The sequence below is a fragment of the Oreochromis aureus genome, linkage group 11 (genome assembly GCF_013358895.1).
Source record: "Oreochromis aureus strain Israel breed Guangdong linkage group 11, ZZ_aureus, whole genome shotgun sequence".
Lineage (NCBI taxonomy): Eukaryota > Metazoa > Chordata > Actinopteri > Cichliformes > Cichlidae > Oreochromis > Oreochromis aureus.
The window spans coordinates 5,386,629-5,402,869 of record NC_052952.1 but is presented as its reverse complement, the minus strand read 5'-3'; the positions used below and the strand labels follow the sequence as shown (position 1 = coordinate 5,402,869).

General features: G+C 42.2%; 1 protein-coding gene across 2 annotated transcripts; it reads right to left on the bottom strand.

Annotated features, from left to right (window-relative positions):
• Positions 1-2,905: 2,905 nt before the first annotated feature.
• Positions 2,906-6,866, bottom strand: id4 (inhibitor of DNA binding 4). 2 transcript variants are annotated; one of them, XM_031750489.2, is made up of 3 exons: positions 5,772-6,866; positions 5,117-5,182; positions 2,906-3,141 (listed from the first exon to the last, which is right to left on the bottom strand). In XM_031750489.2, the coding sequence occupies exons 1-2, from the start codon at positions 6,147-6,149 to the stop codon at positions 5,135-5,137; spliced, it is 426 nt and encodes a 141-aa protein (XP_031606349.1). In that variant the 5' UTR covers positions 6,150-6,866; the 3' UTR covers positions 2,906-3,141; positions 5,117-5,134. The 2 variants fall into 2 exon arrangements, with proteins under 2 accessions (XP_031606349.1, XP_031606348.1); XM_031750488.2 differs by having other exon boundaries at positions 2,906-4,418; positions 5,772-6,860.
• Between the last annotated feature and the right edge of the window lie 9,375 nt (positions 6,867-16,241).

The following is a 16,241-nucleotide window of genomic DNA, read 5'->3' as shown; positions in this document are numbered from 1 at the left end:
GTAATCAAGTAGTGTCCAAGTGCGAGCACGTTTTTGTCCTCCACTGTTCCTCTGCAAGCACCCGCCATATATTTCTCAGTGTGCCGGGAAGAGCAGTGATTAACACGCAGGGATATAGGCCCCCGTGGAATGCCGTAATGTGGAGTTAAATCAGGGAGAGAGGGAGGCGAGACACCACGACTAAACCTGTTATTGCAGTTTAACATATGCAGAAGGTTAATTCAAAGCAGGGGCGATGATGAGCGTTTCACAGAGCCTTGCACAAATTTGTGGAATTAGAAGCTTGCAGTTTCTTTCTTTCTTTCTTTCTTTTCAAGGAAAAGGAAGTAGTTTGTTTTTCTTTTTAATCATTAGTTCCAAGGAGTTGTAGTAAAATTCCCCTGGAAAAGGAGAATAAAACAACAGTGGAAATTGTTTAGAATAGCTGTCGTCTTTTGTGAGAAAGTCAAAAAAGGGGAGGGCACACTGATGCACGAAAAAGGAAACGCACACGCTTACACCTGTGTAAACAATTTCAGCCTGGGCCAGTTCCTTGTTTTGATAATCATGATACTGTGTTAATAATGACATTTCCGAGTGACTGCTCACAGGGCTGGTGTGTCCACTCCCTTGGCATCGGCTTGACGGTGGAAAACAGCCTCGCCAATATGTACCTCCTTATCAAACAGGAAGTGATGCTTTCTCACGATCTGGACCATTGAATGCACACAAACAGGCCGCAGGTACAGGAACCATTCGCCCACTCCGTTAGAAAATGACACAAAGATATAGGAGCTGTCCTGCTGCTGCACTGTTGTCTCACTCCAAACAGGGATTGTTTGGAAAATCCTGCTGTGCTAATGCCAGAGCAGTGCAGAATGTGCTAGCTAACAGCGAGACAGTGGGAACTGTGAGTCAACATATGGCTGCAGCAAAGTATAATAAGAGCGCGGATGAATAATGTATCTGGGGACGGCAGCAGTCTGGGGCTGCTGACTAACACAGAGTCAGACGTAGAGATCATGTAGCTGTAACAGAAATCTCCTGTCCTATGTCCCCGCTGCATTACTGTAGCACTGCACCTGTGATGGTCTGGACCGTCGTTTAATAAGGCTTACAGTAAATGCGAAGCATGTTCTGTTTGTGTAAAGAAGCATCAGTGTATGACTGACTGGCTGCTGATTTAATGCCATATGTCACTGCCAGGATATAGCGCAGTTACATTTTACAAATGCAATTTCCCTGTAAATGTTAAACCTCTGCTTTCTGTAAATATAAAAAGCTCGACAAGAGATTTGAATGAAGCAGTCGAGCCAATGTCAGCACGAGAATCGCCGGGTGGACTGCTGTGAAAATAAAGCACGGTCAGCTGGTGAGTGTGTCAAGGTGTCGGCTGGGGTTTTTTTTTGCCACACAATCCTTAAATTCAGTAGCATGTCCTGCAAAAAAAAAAAAAAAAAAATGACAGCCGAAGCTTTTTGTTTGAGCTCTCAGGCCTCTTCCATGAGAACCAGAGAATAATCTTTAATCATATCAGGAAGGTCTAACTGTCAAGCTGGCCACCTGTGCTTTAACACATTTTTTCATTTTCTTTCCTTTTTTTCTCTCAGCCCTCCTTTTATCACTCATACACAGACAGGCACACAGTCGCTCACATTTCACATCACAAGGACAGGACCCGTCAAGGGCAGTGATGCCAGGTTCCCTTGGTGTGGACTATAAACACACACAGGTGGCCTGTGTGGCCATGCTGGAGTAGGATGTCTGCAAGGTGTGCTGCAGGGCCCTTAGGGCCACCTCTGTCGCTGGGGTTGTTGGTGTCAAACGGCTGCTTTAACCTGCGTTTGGCAGGTTAACGTGGGGACAACCAAACAAGGGCCCGTGTGTCTGCAAGAAAAAGCTAAGGCTCCGCACAAAAGAAGGCGGAAAGGAAAGATACTCCAGTGGAGCCAAAAGCTGTGAGTGAAATACGTGTGGAAAAAGATACCCAGCGAATCAAAATAAGAGCTCTTTTTTTGAGCAGGCTCATAAATCACCAGTTACAGCATGTGATTTTACTAATTTTAGAAAAATTGTAACTGTTCAAATATGGAGATGTATCTGGTAAATGCTCCTGTAAACCCAATGAGGCCTTGAGTTTCTTTCAGCCAAGAGTGTGAATATAATTTTCATCTACACTGAATCCCATAATAATCAGCATCTCACCAGGCATTTCTTTTCTTCATTTGTTTCTCATTAAAGCAATAACACCATTTTTCTTTACTGACTTTCTTTCCAGTAACTTTACGCTCTCTTTCTGATTTTGTTTTAAATCCATCTACACTGTAAGGGAAGATGAGAAATATTATTCGCTGAACATTGTTGGCATCGTGTGTGGAAGTCTGAGCTGTAGATGTTGTAAATTACTGGCCTTCATTCTTCATTCACCTTCTGTTGCACCATGTTTGCTGCTGAAGTTCACGTGGTGAATAAAGCGATCGTACTTCCTGCTCTGCAACATTTCTTCTCCGTTTTTCTTTTACTGAGCCTCTTTAACGGGAACATGTTACATCATGAATTGCCAACTGCAATAATGTGTTTTGATATCGCACTAAAGAGATAGTATTATTTCTGCATGAAGGAGTGACATATATGCGAGTTCTCGGCTGTCACTTGTGTTTGAGCGATCCTGCTGTTGTTGCAGCCGTGTGTGTGCGGCTGAATTAATAAAGGCTCAGAAAACAAAAGGCTTAAATCCTAAATCCTGTAAAGCAGGTTTGAGGACTAACAGTATAAGAAGTCTGCAACATATTAATAACTTTACCCTCCCTTTATTTTCCAGGGCTAAATGAATAAATTACACTGCACCTCTCTCCTTCTCAGCACTTCAGGTGCCAGTGAAATAAACCGCAATGCGCCCCCTGAGACAACACTCGAGACGACACAATTCTTCCTGGAAACTTTTAATTGTTTTGACAACTCCTCATAAGCCAGTGAAGGTCAAGTCCAACAGTGCAGCTGACAGTAATGTACAAGTGCCCTCTCACACTGGCAGGAGGGTGGTGAGGTAAATTCGGTGTTCAATGTCATGAAAAATAAAGATTCTTTTTTTCTTCTCTTCATTTTTATATTAATAATGACTGGACGACTCTCCAGACTTTTCACATCCGCGTACAGACGTCTCTGTTCCAAAGAACAACAACAGCAACAAAAAAAAAGAGAGTCTGTTAATGTTCACATTTGGAACCAATTTATAACCAAAGTTTAATGATTTCTTGGCGTCAATCATTAACTTCTCAAGGAGAAGCTCTGATTGCACAAATCTGAGAGACATTGTGTTGCAGTGATTTTTTTTTTACATCGTAAACACTGTAAGAAGTGCTGTAGCTATTATGATCACTTTTTAAACAAGAGTGCAATGTAACAGAATCAAATTAAGCTCCCCTCTCTTTTTCTTTTCTTTTCTTTCTTTCATTTTTTAAAGATCAAACAGCAGGCCCACCCATCTCTCTGAGTGGGTCAAAGCTGTCAAAGTAAATGAGTACAAAAAAAAAAAAAACCGATTCAAGAGAAAGCTGAGCAGGTCAAATAATCAAAGAACTTGTGTTTGAACTCCACCACATATCTACACAGGCAGGGCTGCTTCAGTGCACATTCAATATCTCTGCAATGAGCCTGACATGCTACATATTAAACTAGTCCAAAGAACACTGCAAAGAGTTAACTGATATCATCATGTGAGGACATTATTGGCAGAGCATAACCACGTTCATTCACTAAAGTGGAAACACAATATTTACATAATGACAGGAAAAAAAAGGTTTTAATAAAAATATCTTATAATTACAATAGTCTATTTTAAGCATATAAGTCTTCCTTTCACATACTTTTATAGAACATTTGCGTCTCTATATTTACAATCGTATTTGTCTCGAATCGGAATTGTTCTTCTTTACAATATCAAACATTTTAAGAAACCAGGGATGACAATCCCTGTTCAACACAAATCATCTATTTTAAACAATAGATGTCCCAAAAAAAAAACATGTACAAGGATTTTTCGCAGTTTAGTAAAGCTTTAAACTGGAGTCATTTTTAGTTACTCTTTAAGCACAATTCACAAACAGTTTTCATAGCTGTTGATAGATGGGTTTCCAACGACAACAACAACAACAACAAAAAAAACTTGTCAGCATGAGGATCTCATATTTTCACTCTTTTTGGGGGAAAAAAGTGACAAGAAGTGAGAGCAACTTAAGCAGGAAGAAGGACGGGGAGATGTCTACACACTGAGTCCTTGTTCGATGGAATAAAAAAAAAACCTGATATGAATAGTGATTTTATTTGGGTTTAATTCCTCCCAGCGGTTTTGAAATCCCCTTGTGATTGTGCCTCCAGTTGGGTGTGAGTCCCTGGCGAAGCTTTGCTGGCTTTGGAGCGGCTCTGTGCAGCCTGCACACCTGTGGAGGGGATGAATAGAGGCGAGGGGGGGTGAGCTGCAAAGCTCCAGACTGACTGGCGCCACCGACAAAACAGAGGCCATGCTTGATCAACAACCCAAAACAAACCAGGTCAAACAACAACCACACAGCACCTTGGGCTGTTCGGCAAGGCTGGCGAGGACCAGCCGGGACTCTCTAGAAGGCTGTGGAGTGTCTCGCTGTAACACACACCACCTACATTCTCTTAGTCCTGTCCAGGTGTGTTTGAATTCAGTGCTGTAAATCTGGTTTAAAAGCCAGGAACTGAGCAGAGTGTATATGACACTGAGCCAGAGAGAGGGGGGAGGAAAGAAAGTGTGTTTGTGCGTGTGTGTAAGAATGAAAGAGAGGGCAAGCTGAGGTTTTAACCCTCTCTTCTTCTGAGATTGCTACACTGGTGACAGTTATTGCGCAAAGCACAGCTGCATCTGAGGCTGGTGCCAATTTCATGTTCCTCAATTATTATTTTCCCTGACATCTACTGGCCTCCCCAGAGCACTCTAGAGATTGTCAATCTACACCACATATAGGCTACAGTATTCAAATTACTAAGGATGTCGCACTAACCACCAAATACGGTTGCATTTTTTATGTTTATAAAAAATAAATGCATAAAAAATTAATAATGTTCACAAATATTTAAAATAATATAGCAATAATATTTTACACCCACTTACCAATGCAGTGCTCAAGTCTCAGCGACATAAAATCGAGTCCTCCGGCTTTTTGACTATAGACGTCCTCTACAGAAAGATAAAGAAGAAAAACAACACGTGAAACGATGTCGCTCTTGTGGATGACAAAACTAAATAAAGGCAAGGCCCTAAGCCCTGAAAATAATAATAATAAATGGCATACAGCAGAGCGGCAGAAAATTAGCCGGCTATATCTCCCATAATAAATTCTCTTATAGCCTATTGAATAACAAATTGCCCTTATTGTGCGCAGTGGAGTGGGCTGCGGGCTGAGGTACTTCACCAATCCTGGGATAAGGTGGGCCTCTGACACACACTGCCATTATCATGCAAATCATACAGCCCGCAATCAAGTGCGCAATCTAACCCACGTCAAATGCGATTTTTACGCATGATTTTTCAAGCCTCTGATAAGTGCTGTATGACATTCTGATTTTTTTCTGTCCTTTTTCACTAACACTGGAAGGACAATGACACATAACGAGTATGACGTGCTTTGTCTGAGTCTGAGTGGCGAACGGCAGTCTGGCACCGGGAGGTAAACTGGGGTCCCCCACCACCACCTCCTCCTCCTCCTCCCCGGTCAGTCCCGGTGAAAACGGGGCGAACCGAGAGCCTCCTCCTGACTCCAGCTTACCTGGTGCTGATCAATGTTGAGCACCGTCAGCGGTGTCCTGCTGGGGTTCGAGGCTCGAGGAGGGCAGGTCCCGGCCAACTGAGGCTGTTGTTTATGGAGAGAAGGGTGCGTCTCCAGGGCCAGCTGCAGGTCCAGAATGTAGTCTATGACATGCTGGAGGATCTCCACTTTGCTGACTTTCTTATCCTGCGGAATGGTGGGCACCAGGCGCTTCAGCCGGCTGTAGCAGTCGTTCATGTCGTACTGCAGGCAGAACAGGTCCTCTTCTTCCATCCTGCACCGGGCGATGTTGAAGCTCTGCTTCGACAGATAGTGCAGGGAGAGCTGGCTGCCGCTGGAGGAGGAGTCCTGGGGGCGGACTGGAGTAACAGCCTTCATCTTAGATAACCAACGGCTCAGAGAGAAGCAACGACAAATCGAACAATTACACTACTGGTGGCGGGAGGTATTTTAAGATTATAGCACGTCGCTGTTAACACAGAAAAAAAACTAATACGGCCGCAAATTAGCTAGAGAATAAGATAACGAAAAGGCGGAATTGTAGCCTGTCAACACATCCCGTTGAGCTTCGCAGTTCCTCCTACTTCAGCAGGCTCGATGTGAAAGGAATGAATAGATTTCCTACATTTATAGAGGAGAGGGGAGGCGCCAATCCAGCCGGCTGACAGATCAGGGAGAGAAGCTGGTCAATCACCAGCAGCCCGCTGCCCACCGACCCGACAACGGAGCCGAGAAAAAGGCGTGTCTCATTCTCTGTGCGCTGCGGTGGGCTGCCTATCGGTAGGAGGAGTGTGTGTGTGTGTGTGCCTGACTGAGAGAGAGAAAGAGAGTGGCGATCGAAAGCAATGAATTACAACAACGGTATACTGCCGCCGTCCAAAGGCAAAAGTCTCAATTTGTCTTTTCGACCAGCGGTACAAGGGGTCTATCTTAAAGGAGCAAATATGGGATCGATCCTGATAGAGGTGATGGTATATATGCACAATTCACCAGGCTGATTAGCGCTGGATTGCATTTTTAGTGTCGTAGTCATTGATGCGTAATTACGCACAGCCTCGCTGGTATTGATCTCTCCGGTGACGGATATCCAGAGCCTAACCACCTGCACATAAAAACAAAAACAAATAAACGAACAAAAAAAAACCCAAAACAAAACCCCAATAACCTTTTTGGAAAAATATAATTCGAAACAAAAGCTGACTGCATCCAGAACAAGAATCAAACTAAACATACCTTCATAGCGTCTGTTACAATCAGCACTAAGGTTTTTGGTCCTAGTGAAATCTTTTATCAAATGAGGTGCTGTTAATACAACATTCTATCCGAATTTTGTTACACGTATGTTTTTAATCAGATTTATTTTGGGAAAGAAAGAAAGAGAAAGAAATCATTCTAGTTCACCATAATTGTCGACTGAATGAATTGTTATGACTTCATAAAACAAACAAAAAGACTTTTATCTCAGCCTTTCCTGCAGGGTTGCAGCTCTAGGGGAGGCTGGACAGACCAATTTGGCGGCGCCTCCTTGCCATTCCCTGCCCCAGCTGTGCGTTATTGTGCCTCCAACATTCCTCCGCTCTCCGGGCCGCGTCGCCGCTCCGCTCCCTCCTTTACAGCCGCCTATTGAGTCGCCCTGCCGGGCAGACAGCCTGACGCCACGCATCGGGACCTCATCCATTCACACCCAACTTCTTTCTTTCTTTCTTTCTTTCTTTCTTTCTTTCTTTCTTTCTTTCTTTCTTTCTTTAACGCTACCTTCCAGCTCCTGGGGTCCTGAGGTCTGAGTGTAGCAGGGATGACACCCACCTTCTTTTTAAGGTTTAATGTCCCAGACTTTATGGGAACCTCTACATTCTCCCCAGTCATGAATATTGAAAAGCTTAAATGGCTTTAAATGGGCATTTTCCTCTTGTCTCCCACCCTCTGTCTCTCTGTTTTTTTGTTGCCATGGGAAGTGACTATTCTGCTCAGTAATGTTTGCAACCATGTTTGGCTCACGGGCTACCATCAAAGGGATCAGTGGTCTGCAGCTTTGATGGTAGTCCTTCCACAAGCAAGATGGTGCATGAAGTCTCCATACATGACAGGCAGGTGATGGATGAGGTCTATCAGCAAAACACTGTCCCATTTGGCCTCAGCAGTGATTCACTGATCCTGCTATTTTGACCATTTATGTCCATAATGAAATAAAAAGTTGGAGATTTTGCTCAGTTTAGATTCCAGGGTTCTGGCATCCTTACTTAAGGCTAATGGGATGCAAAATGTTGCCGCCAAGAAAACTAGCACCCCCCTGCCCGCAAAATAATTCATCTTAAATTTTCATGAAATTGTAAACGGGCTAAAAACAGAAGACTTTATGGGACTGATGTGAGGTATTCAAATGCATTTTTCTCGGGAAATCCTTAGTTGGTTACTATTTAAGGACTTAGCAACCAAACTGCAACATTTTGTTGTTTTGTTGGGACCTTTTCTACTTTCATTGTCCTACTTGTGTTAATGCAAAAGCAGCTTCAACAACTGCAAATGAACCACACTTTGATTATACTCGAGCATTCATGACTGACACTACCTTTGAAGGTGAGACAATATTGTGGCAAATGAGAATCAGAGAAACTTTATTAATCCCAGAGGGAAACTGAGTTGCCATAGCAGCATACATACAACAGACAACAAAGCAATCGTATAAAATCAAGTGTAGAAATAGGGCTAAAAATACAGGGTGGTGGGCCATTTATATGGATACACCGTAATAAAATGGGAATGGTTGGTGATATTAAAGTCCTGTTTGTGGCACATTAGTATATGTGAGGGGGCAAACTCCTCAAGATGGGTGGTGACCATGGTGGCCATTTAGAAGTCGGCCATCTTGGATACAACTTTTGTTTTTTCAATAGAAAGAGGGCCATGTGACACATCAAACTTATTGGTAATGTCACAAGAAAAACAATGGTGTGCTTGATTTCAATGTAACTTTATTCTTTCATGAGTTATTTACAAGTTTCTCTTTGTTCACAGCCATTGACATGTCGAAGAGGTTAACACGTGCAGAGCAGATCAAAATTGTGTTGATATCTGGTGAACGCAGTAACCGGGTCATTTGCAGCAGATTTCAATGCAAGACACCCTACGAGACCACCCATCTCCCATGCTACAGTTAGCAAACTGCTTGCTAAGTTTCGTGAAACTGGTTCAGTGTTGGATTTGCCAAAATGTGTACGCAAGAAAACTGTCACTAATGAAGAAACATCAGTGGCTGTCCTAGCTTCATTCAGCAAGAGTCCACAGCGTAGCACTCGCCGCATGTCACTGGAGAGTGGCATTAGTCGAACATCCCTTCGGCGGATATTAGCTACTTACAAATGGCACCCTTACAAACTCCAGCTACTGCAGCATCTCAACGAGGATGACCCAGATCGGCGCACAGAATTTGCAGAATGGGCAAAACAAAAATTGGAACAGGACCCTCAGTTCACGCAGAAGATTTTGTTCAGTGATGAGGCAAACTTTTATGTGAATGGTGAAGTTAACAAACAAAACCACCGCTATTGGTCTGACACTAACCCACATTGGATGGATCCCTCCAAGACTGTTGGAACAACAAAAGTGATGGTTTGGTGTGGTATATGGGGTACAACGATAGTGGGTCCATTCTTCATCAATGGAAACTGTGCTGGCATTTCTCCTGCGGTGTTGCTATCAGTGTGTGAAGAGTGGGAGAAGAGGGTTGCATTGACAATCCAACACAATGGGCAGCACACTGAACACATTTTATAAGTGGTCAGAAACTTGTAAATAACTCATGAAAGAATAAAGTTACATTGAAACCAAGCACACCATTGTTTTTCTTGTGACATTACCAATAAGTTTGATGTGTCACATGGCCCTCTTTCTATTGAAAAAACAAAAGTTGTATCCAAGATGGCCGACTTCTAAATGGCCACCATGGTCACCACCCATCTTGAGGAGTTTGCCCCCTCACATATACTAATGTGCCACAAACAGGACTTTAATATCACCAACCGTTCCCATTTTATTACGGTGTATCCATATAAATGGCCCACCCTGTAGATTACTATAGAGATATAAATATAAAGTTACATTACAGGTGTAATGGGTACACAGGTGGGCAAATTTACCTTTTGGTGTACAAAAAGTGACAGAGTGCAGTGAGGTGTGTTCAGTCCAGTTCAATATGTTAAGGTCTGAGGTAGACGAGTTGAACAGTCTGATAACAGCTTGAAGAAACAACGTCCTGTATTGTTCCTTTAGACAGTGAGGTGGAAGGACTCTGTTGCTGAAACTGCACTTTACATTGTCCAATGTGTTGTGGACTCTTAGGTGGTCTTGGAGTGGGTTTGCAGACAATTATGAAACAAGTATGAGAGGAGAAGATGGTACAGATGCACCTTTTTTACAGTGGCAGGGCATAAAATAGCTCAATAACCCTGCTAGCATGTTGCTAGCTATTTGAATGAATTGAGATACAGCTCTGATCAGAGGACTTTAAGATGCTATTAACAATATCCTGTAAAGAAATAATACATATCATGATGAAGATGGCCTCTTCCAGGATGACAGTGTCTGCCTCTGTCAGACTGGCAAAGGAGTCATTTAGGGATTTGATGATAATGAAAGTTGTTGTGGACTTCACAGTCACCAGGTGTCCACCCACTGGAGCAACTACCGGAGATTTTGGTGTGATATGTAAGTTGGGTTTTGTTGTTGTTGTTGTTGTTGTTGTATTTTTGGATAAATAGTTTTTTCTATCCCTCCAGCAGAGCAGCAGAAACTTTAAGAGTCAAGGTCCAAATATGTCATTATGTTGTTTTTCTTGTGATGTGTCACCCATCTGTGCACTACAAGGACATCCTGGCATATTCTGTTGTGCCACCTGGATGACCGCACCTTGACGCAGACTCTTTCCCTTCTTTTGTTCAAGTATTTGAGGTTGATTAAGGTTCAAGGAACAACCTTGTTATGGGCTTTAGAGTTTGCTGTGTCCTCTGCGTGTGGCTAATGTATGCATTCAGGAATGTAAACAAGGTGCACTCTGACTCTTTGTGCTCAGTAACCTTGTTATATTCTATTCTTGCCCGTCTTTAGCCCTGTACCCAGTTAACGGTGCATGCATCGACCTCAAATTTAACACATGCAATCATTCACAGTTGCTCCGAACAAAGGCGGAAACAGGGCTTTGTCTTTGTGTTTGCTTTTGGGTGCTTCTGTTGCATGCACTTCTCTAATTGTTGCCCTTCTGGCTCTGCTTCCCCAAAGGTTCATCGCACTGTTGACTAGGGACTGGAGCTTGGTAACTAGAGACTCATTAGACCATACCAGATAAGCATCTTAGGTGAACCTCTCTCTGTTGTGGCTACACAGTGTGGAAACACAGATCAGACTACTAACTTTGCCAGTCTATTCTTCGTAATAAACTGCTTGTGTGCAAAGTTAGGAGTGGAGCTAGTAGATTAAGTCTTGCACTAACAGCCTTTCGGCTAAATCCTCTTGTGGCGGGTCACAAGTGCAGCAACCATGTACAAAGTGGAAATTGCACGATGGCCACATCTGTGCAAGAGGTGGGATGTGGTTAAAGTTGCAGTGGGTGGTGACACACTCACTCACACACACACACACATACACACATACACATGAGAAAGATGTGACTCAACACCTCCTATTGCACGTCTGTATTGAAACCATAAGATAATATCTTGAGGCGTCAACACCTTACACCACATTTGCTTTTATGAATGTTAGTCTTTTCTTTAGGTTATTTTCAGAATAAAAGTTCTGAGCATTAGAATTAATGAAGAGTTCAAATGTAAAAAGGAAAAAGAAATTATAATAGCTTTACCCTAATGGTTAGGTATAAAACTGGCATTTCACTCCACTGGTTAAAAGGTAAATCAGAACCTTGATGTATTAGCCAATCAGTGATAATATATTTGATCCCAGTGTGCATACCTAGACCACACCTTACATTCAGATATAAATGATAAATAATAGTTGGAACCTAATGAAAGCACAGAGCAACTGCACTCTGATTTACTGTCATGGTTTTCAACAGCAGGTACACACACACACACACACACACACACACACACACACACACACACACACACACACACACACACACACACTTGGACTACTACTAGAAGAACAAAGAAAAAAAGAAAAGAAAAGAAAAGCAGCCATATATTTTTTTTCACCTTGACCTTTGTGCATTATTTTGATTACCCAGTGAGGCGTGACAAGAGATATCGTGAACATGAGGGAAAAAAATTCTTAAATGTCATTTTACTTTGAAAGTTCAGTTCTGTCCAATAAGAGTTTCTCACAGCAGATATTTTGGCGTGTAGTAGGAGAAGGAGTCACGACTTTGACGATAGCTCTGTTTTATTTGGAGTCAAAGTGAGCCGTTATCATGGCCCTGAAAGTGAAGCAACTAAATTTGGATCCAAACACTATTACGTGTTGTTATTTATGCCGTGCTTCGAGGTCATAATCAAGAGAGGACAAAAACACCAAATAAATGCGTATTTATATTACTGTTTATACAGAGATCTATATATTATATATACTGTAAGTAACATATATTCTGTTTCTGTGCTCCCTTTCTTTTACACAATGACACCAAGGGAAATTCCTCATTTGTGAACAAACTTCTATTTCTGATGAACAAAGGTCCATAGTGCAGGAAGAATGGATAGAAATTAAACTCCAGGGAAAAGCTGAGAGCATATGGGAGCCATAAGGCGCCGGAGGGAGACACACTAAATTCACACCACATAGAGAAGGGTAAGAAGGCAAGGGTGAACTCAATCAGGCACTATGGAGGGCAGGAATAAAACAAAGAAATGGAAGTAAAAATATGGGAAGCTATGCAGAGAACTACCTTTCAAATTAAAACAGGAAGTATAAGAAGAAGAAAAAGAGCAGAAAGATCAAATCAGGAAAAAAAACCTGTCAAGAAAGAAGACAGAGACCAGAAGACCTGTTACCTGTTCTCGAATCAGAGATCGAGCTGCCGTACAGTGCTTTGGATTAGATCGGTGTTTTCATTACTGTGGCTAAATGTCTAGACTAAAAATGCACCACAAAAAGTATTTATATCCCAGTATCACTGCATCAGTCTGACCTGGCTTTCTGGTTGTAGTTGACACACCCTTTCCGCCTCTTTCCATGTACATCATTAGAGGCTGTCCTTCAAAACTTGTCTTTAGGCCTCATCAGATCTACAAGTGAAAGTATCAACATGACACGTCATCTTTTTTAGAATGTTTTGCGCATCTTGCGGCTTCTGAACTGAGCCCCAGCTGCGCTTGCTGGTTATCTGGTTTTGGTTTTGGTGGGTGAAAGTGCGGCCTCTCCATCCTCCTTCAGCAACCACCACAGCTGCTGTGCCAGTAGAACAGACTAAAGCTTGAAAATAACACCAAGCAGGCAGGTGGGTGAGTTTTCTGTTATTCCCTTTTGTCTGGTTTGTTGTGGGTGGTGACACACAGTTTCTTTGTATCACGTCCACTATCTCTCAGGTGCTGGAGGGCTGCGGGTATCTCCCGAACCCAGATCTATCCGTGCTGGTTGGTTGTGATGGGTGGTGTCGTATTTTTTATTTTTTTGCTCTCTCCAGGTGACACAGTTTGCACAACATGCCTTATTCCCTGATGGCCTCCCAGCTAAACACCCTGTGTCATTTACACAGGTGCATTCATTGTTTACACTACGCAACCCAAGTAACCATCCACGCATGCAGACTAACACTCACACCTTTCTCACACACGACACAGAAATACATCACAAGGGCTGCTGGGAGAGATATAAGTCACATTAAATTTAAAAAACAAAACAAAAACAACTTCAGATCCACTGATTTGAACTTTTTCACTGTAAAAAAAAAGGTGGAAAATCTGCCTCAGAGTAAAAACAGAATTAAAAACAGGAACTCCACTCAGATCATTCTCTCTGCAGACATCAGGGACCATGTGCCGGTCCACCTGTGGGGTTTGTGTTTAGTGGCCATGATCTATTCTCATATTAACTGTGCTAAAAGCGGGAGCTATGATCTGGGCCACACTCATTTAGGTCAGCAGCAGTTCAGTCAAGTCTAAAAGCATTATTCACTGCTTTCTTGTCGTGGCCACTGGGAGTTTTTCATACCTCACACAGCTGCTGTTTTCACTTCCCCGTTTCCCACCGTGGTCACATCAAACACTCCTGACCTAGCGTTTTGGATGCTTGCTTGCTTTTTGCTCTGTCCTGTTTGTACTCCAAACTGTGGAGAGACCCAGCAACATGTAGGTGCAGACACCAATTTGTGTTAAGAGCGTGTTTTTGGTGCTCTCTTTGTGTTTGTGCTGGTTTATATATGTGTGACTGTGTGTGTGAGTGACAACAGGTGCACCTTTGTTGCATCCTGTTGCACAGCTGCTGCCCTGCTTGTTGTCTCTTCAATGAGTGTCAGAATATACAGCAAGCCATCGGTTCTTTCAGGTTAGGGTTTGTTATAACATGTTTATAGCTTATGCATAAAACATGTGGGCTCATATTTTGGGTAGGGTGCCAGTTTTAGGACAGAGAACGATCAGTGTCTTGCCCACAGCCAGTGAATATTCGCAGCTGTTCAGATCATGGTTTGCAAACTTTTGTATACTATAGATGCACTAATAACGAAGCTCTGTAATCACTCATCTGTCTGCAACCCTGCTAGTCTAATGCTTCCCTCACTTTGGCCCAATCGTGTTCTTGCCTGACTTCTCCGACCCAATCGGCCTCTAATCCACGTGTTTTAAATCTCAGTGCTCTCCTGTCATTCTGCCTTCCAGACTTTCATTCACGTGACCCACCACCTCCCCATCTTCATCTCTTCCTGACTCGTTAAGATCCTCATTCAGGCCTCGACCTGCTTTATCTTATCTCATCTAGACTCCGACAGGCCAAATAATACTTCTCTGTTATGTAGCTTCATGAGTCTAACTGCCAAATAGTTTATCCCTCAAACTCAGTATTTCCCTTATGTATGGCACACGTCAAACATAAACATACCAATAAAACATGATACAATAAAAGTATTAAACAGGATTATTCTTAATAGGAAATCAAAGTTCTTTATTTTTTAACTAGGTAGATGTTGCTATGTAAATTTGTAGATAAATTATGGAACTGGAAACAACTCATGGCAACTGGCAAAAGTTTTTTTTTATTATATAAATACCAAAGGCAAATATATAATAATATTTTATGTTTAAAACAAATAAAAGGGAACACATGGTGGCACATTGGTTAGCACTGCTGCGTCAAAGCAATTAGGTCCTGGGTTCGTTCTGTGTGCAGTGTGCATGTTCTCCTCGTGTATGTGCAGGTTCTCCCCGAGTACTCTGGCTTCCTCTCACAGTCCAAAGACATGCAGTTACTGGGCCTAGGTGAACTGATTTGAAATTGCCCCTAGACAGTGACAGACTGGCAACCTGTCCAGTGTGTACCCCGCCTCTCTCACCCTATGGCAGCTGGGATAGGCTCCAGACCCCCTCGCGACCCTGAATTGGATAAGTGGAAGAAAATGGATGGATGCATAAAATAAAATAAAATTAAAAAAAACAAAAGCAGAAAGAATAAAAGCCAATAAATACAAATAAACATCTAGATATATGCATGGAAATCACATTTTCCATGCAAGTTGCCTGGAACTGATTAGATTTTGAAGTTTTCCTCAGTATTACATGCAGTGCTGTGGTTCAGGGGTGTTTGTGCATTTGTGAATATATCTGAGTTTGTGTTCCTTTTGGTATTTCATTCTCTGGTTTAATATTTTTAGATTCCAGTTTTGATTTCTTTATTATTCTAGTAGTTAGATCTGTTTAACAGTGATATTCTTGAGTTTTTGATTTCTGTTTTTACTCTGTGGATTTCCTAGTTGGTGTTTTGTGATGTTGTGTTTTCCATTATTATTCTGGTTTATCTCTTTAGCTCTGACATACCTTATATTGTGTCTCTTTTGTATTTGACTTTAGTTTGTAGTGGTAAATTTAGTTTTGTGATGTATTTCATTTTGATTTACAGCTTGTCAGTTATTTCTTGTAGCAGTAATTCAAGCAGTTTCTTTCCCTTTCTTTCTGTCCATCCCTCCTTCTGTCTCATTTCTGTGTTTCAGCTTTGGTCCTTTTCTGTTTTCTTGTCTCACACAGTGTTAGGCCTGTATGAATATTAACAGTTTGGTTATTTCCTCTTTTATTTTGATGGATAGTTTTCTTTTTTTCTAGTTACTTACTTCCTGGATTTTGCCCTTCTTTGTGATTGTCTGCTCCCCTTTGAGTTTCACCTGCTGTTAGCTGTTTCCTCAGGTGTCATGTTCCCTTCATAAGGGCTCTGTGTATATACTGTATGGTCCTGTGTTTCCGTCCTCTTTGTAGCGTTTCTACTGTGCTACTCCACAGGTGATCCTGTGGTTCACCTGTTTATTGAGTCAGGACT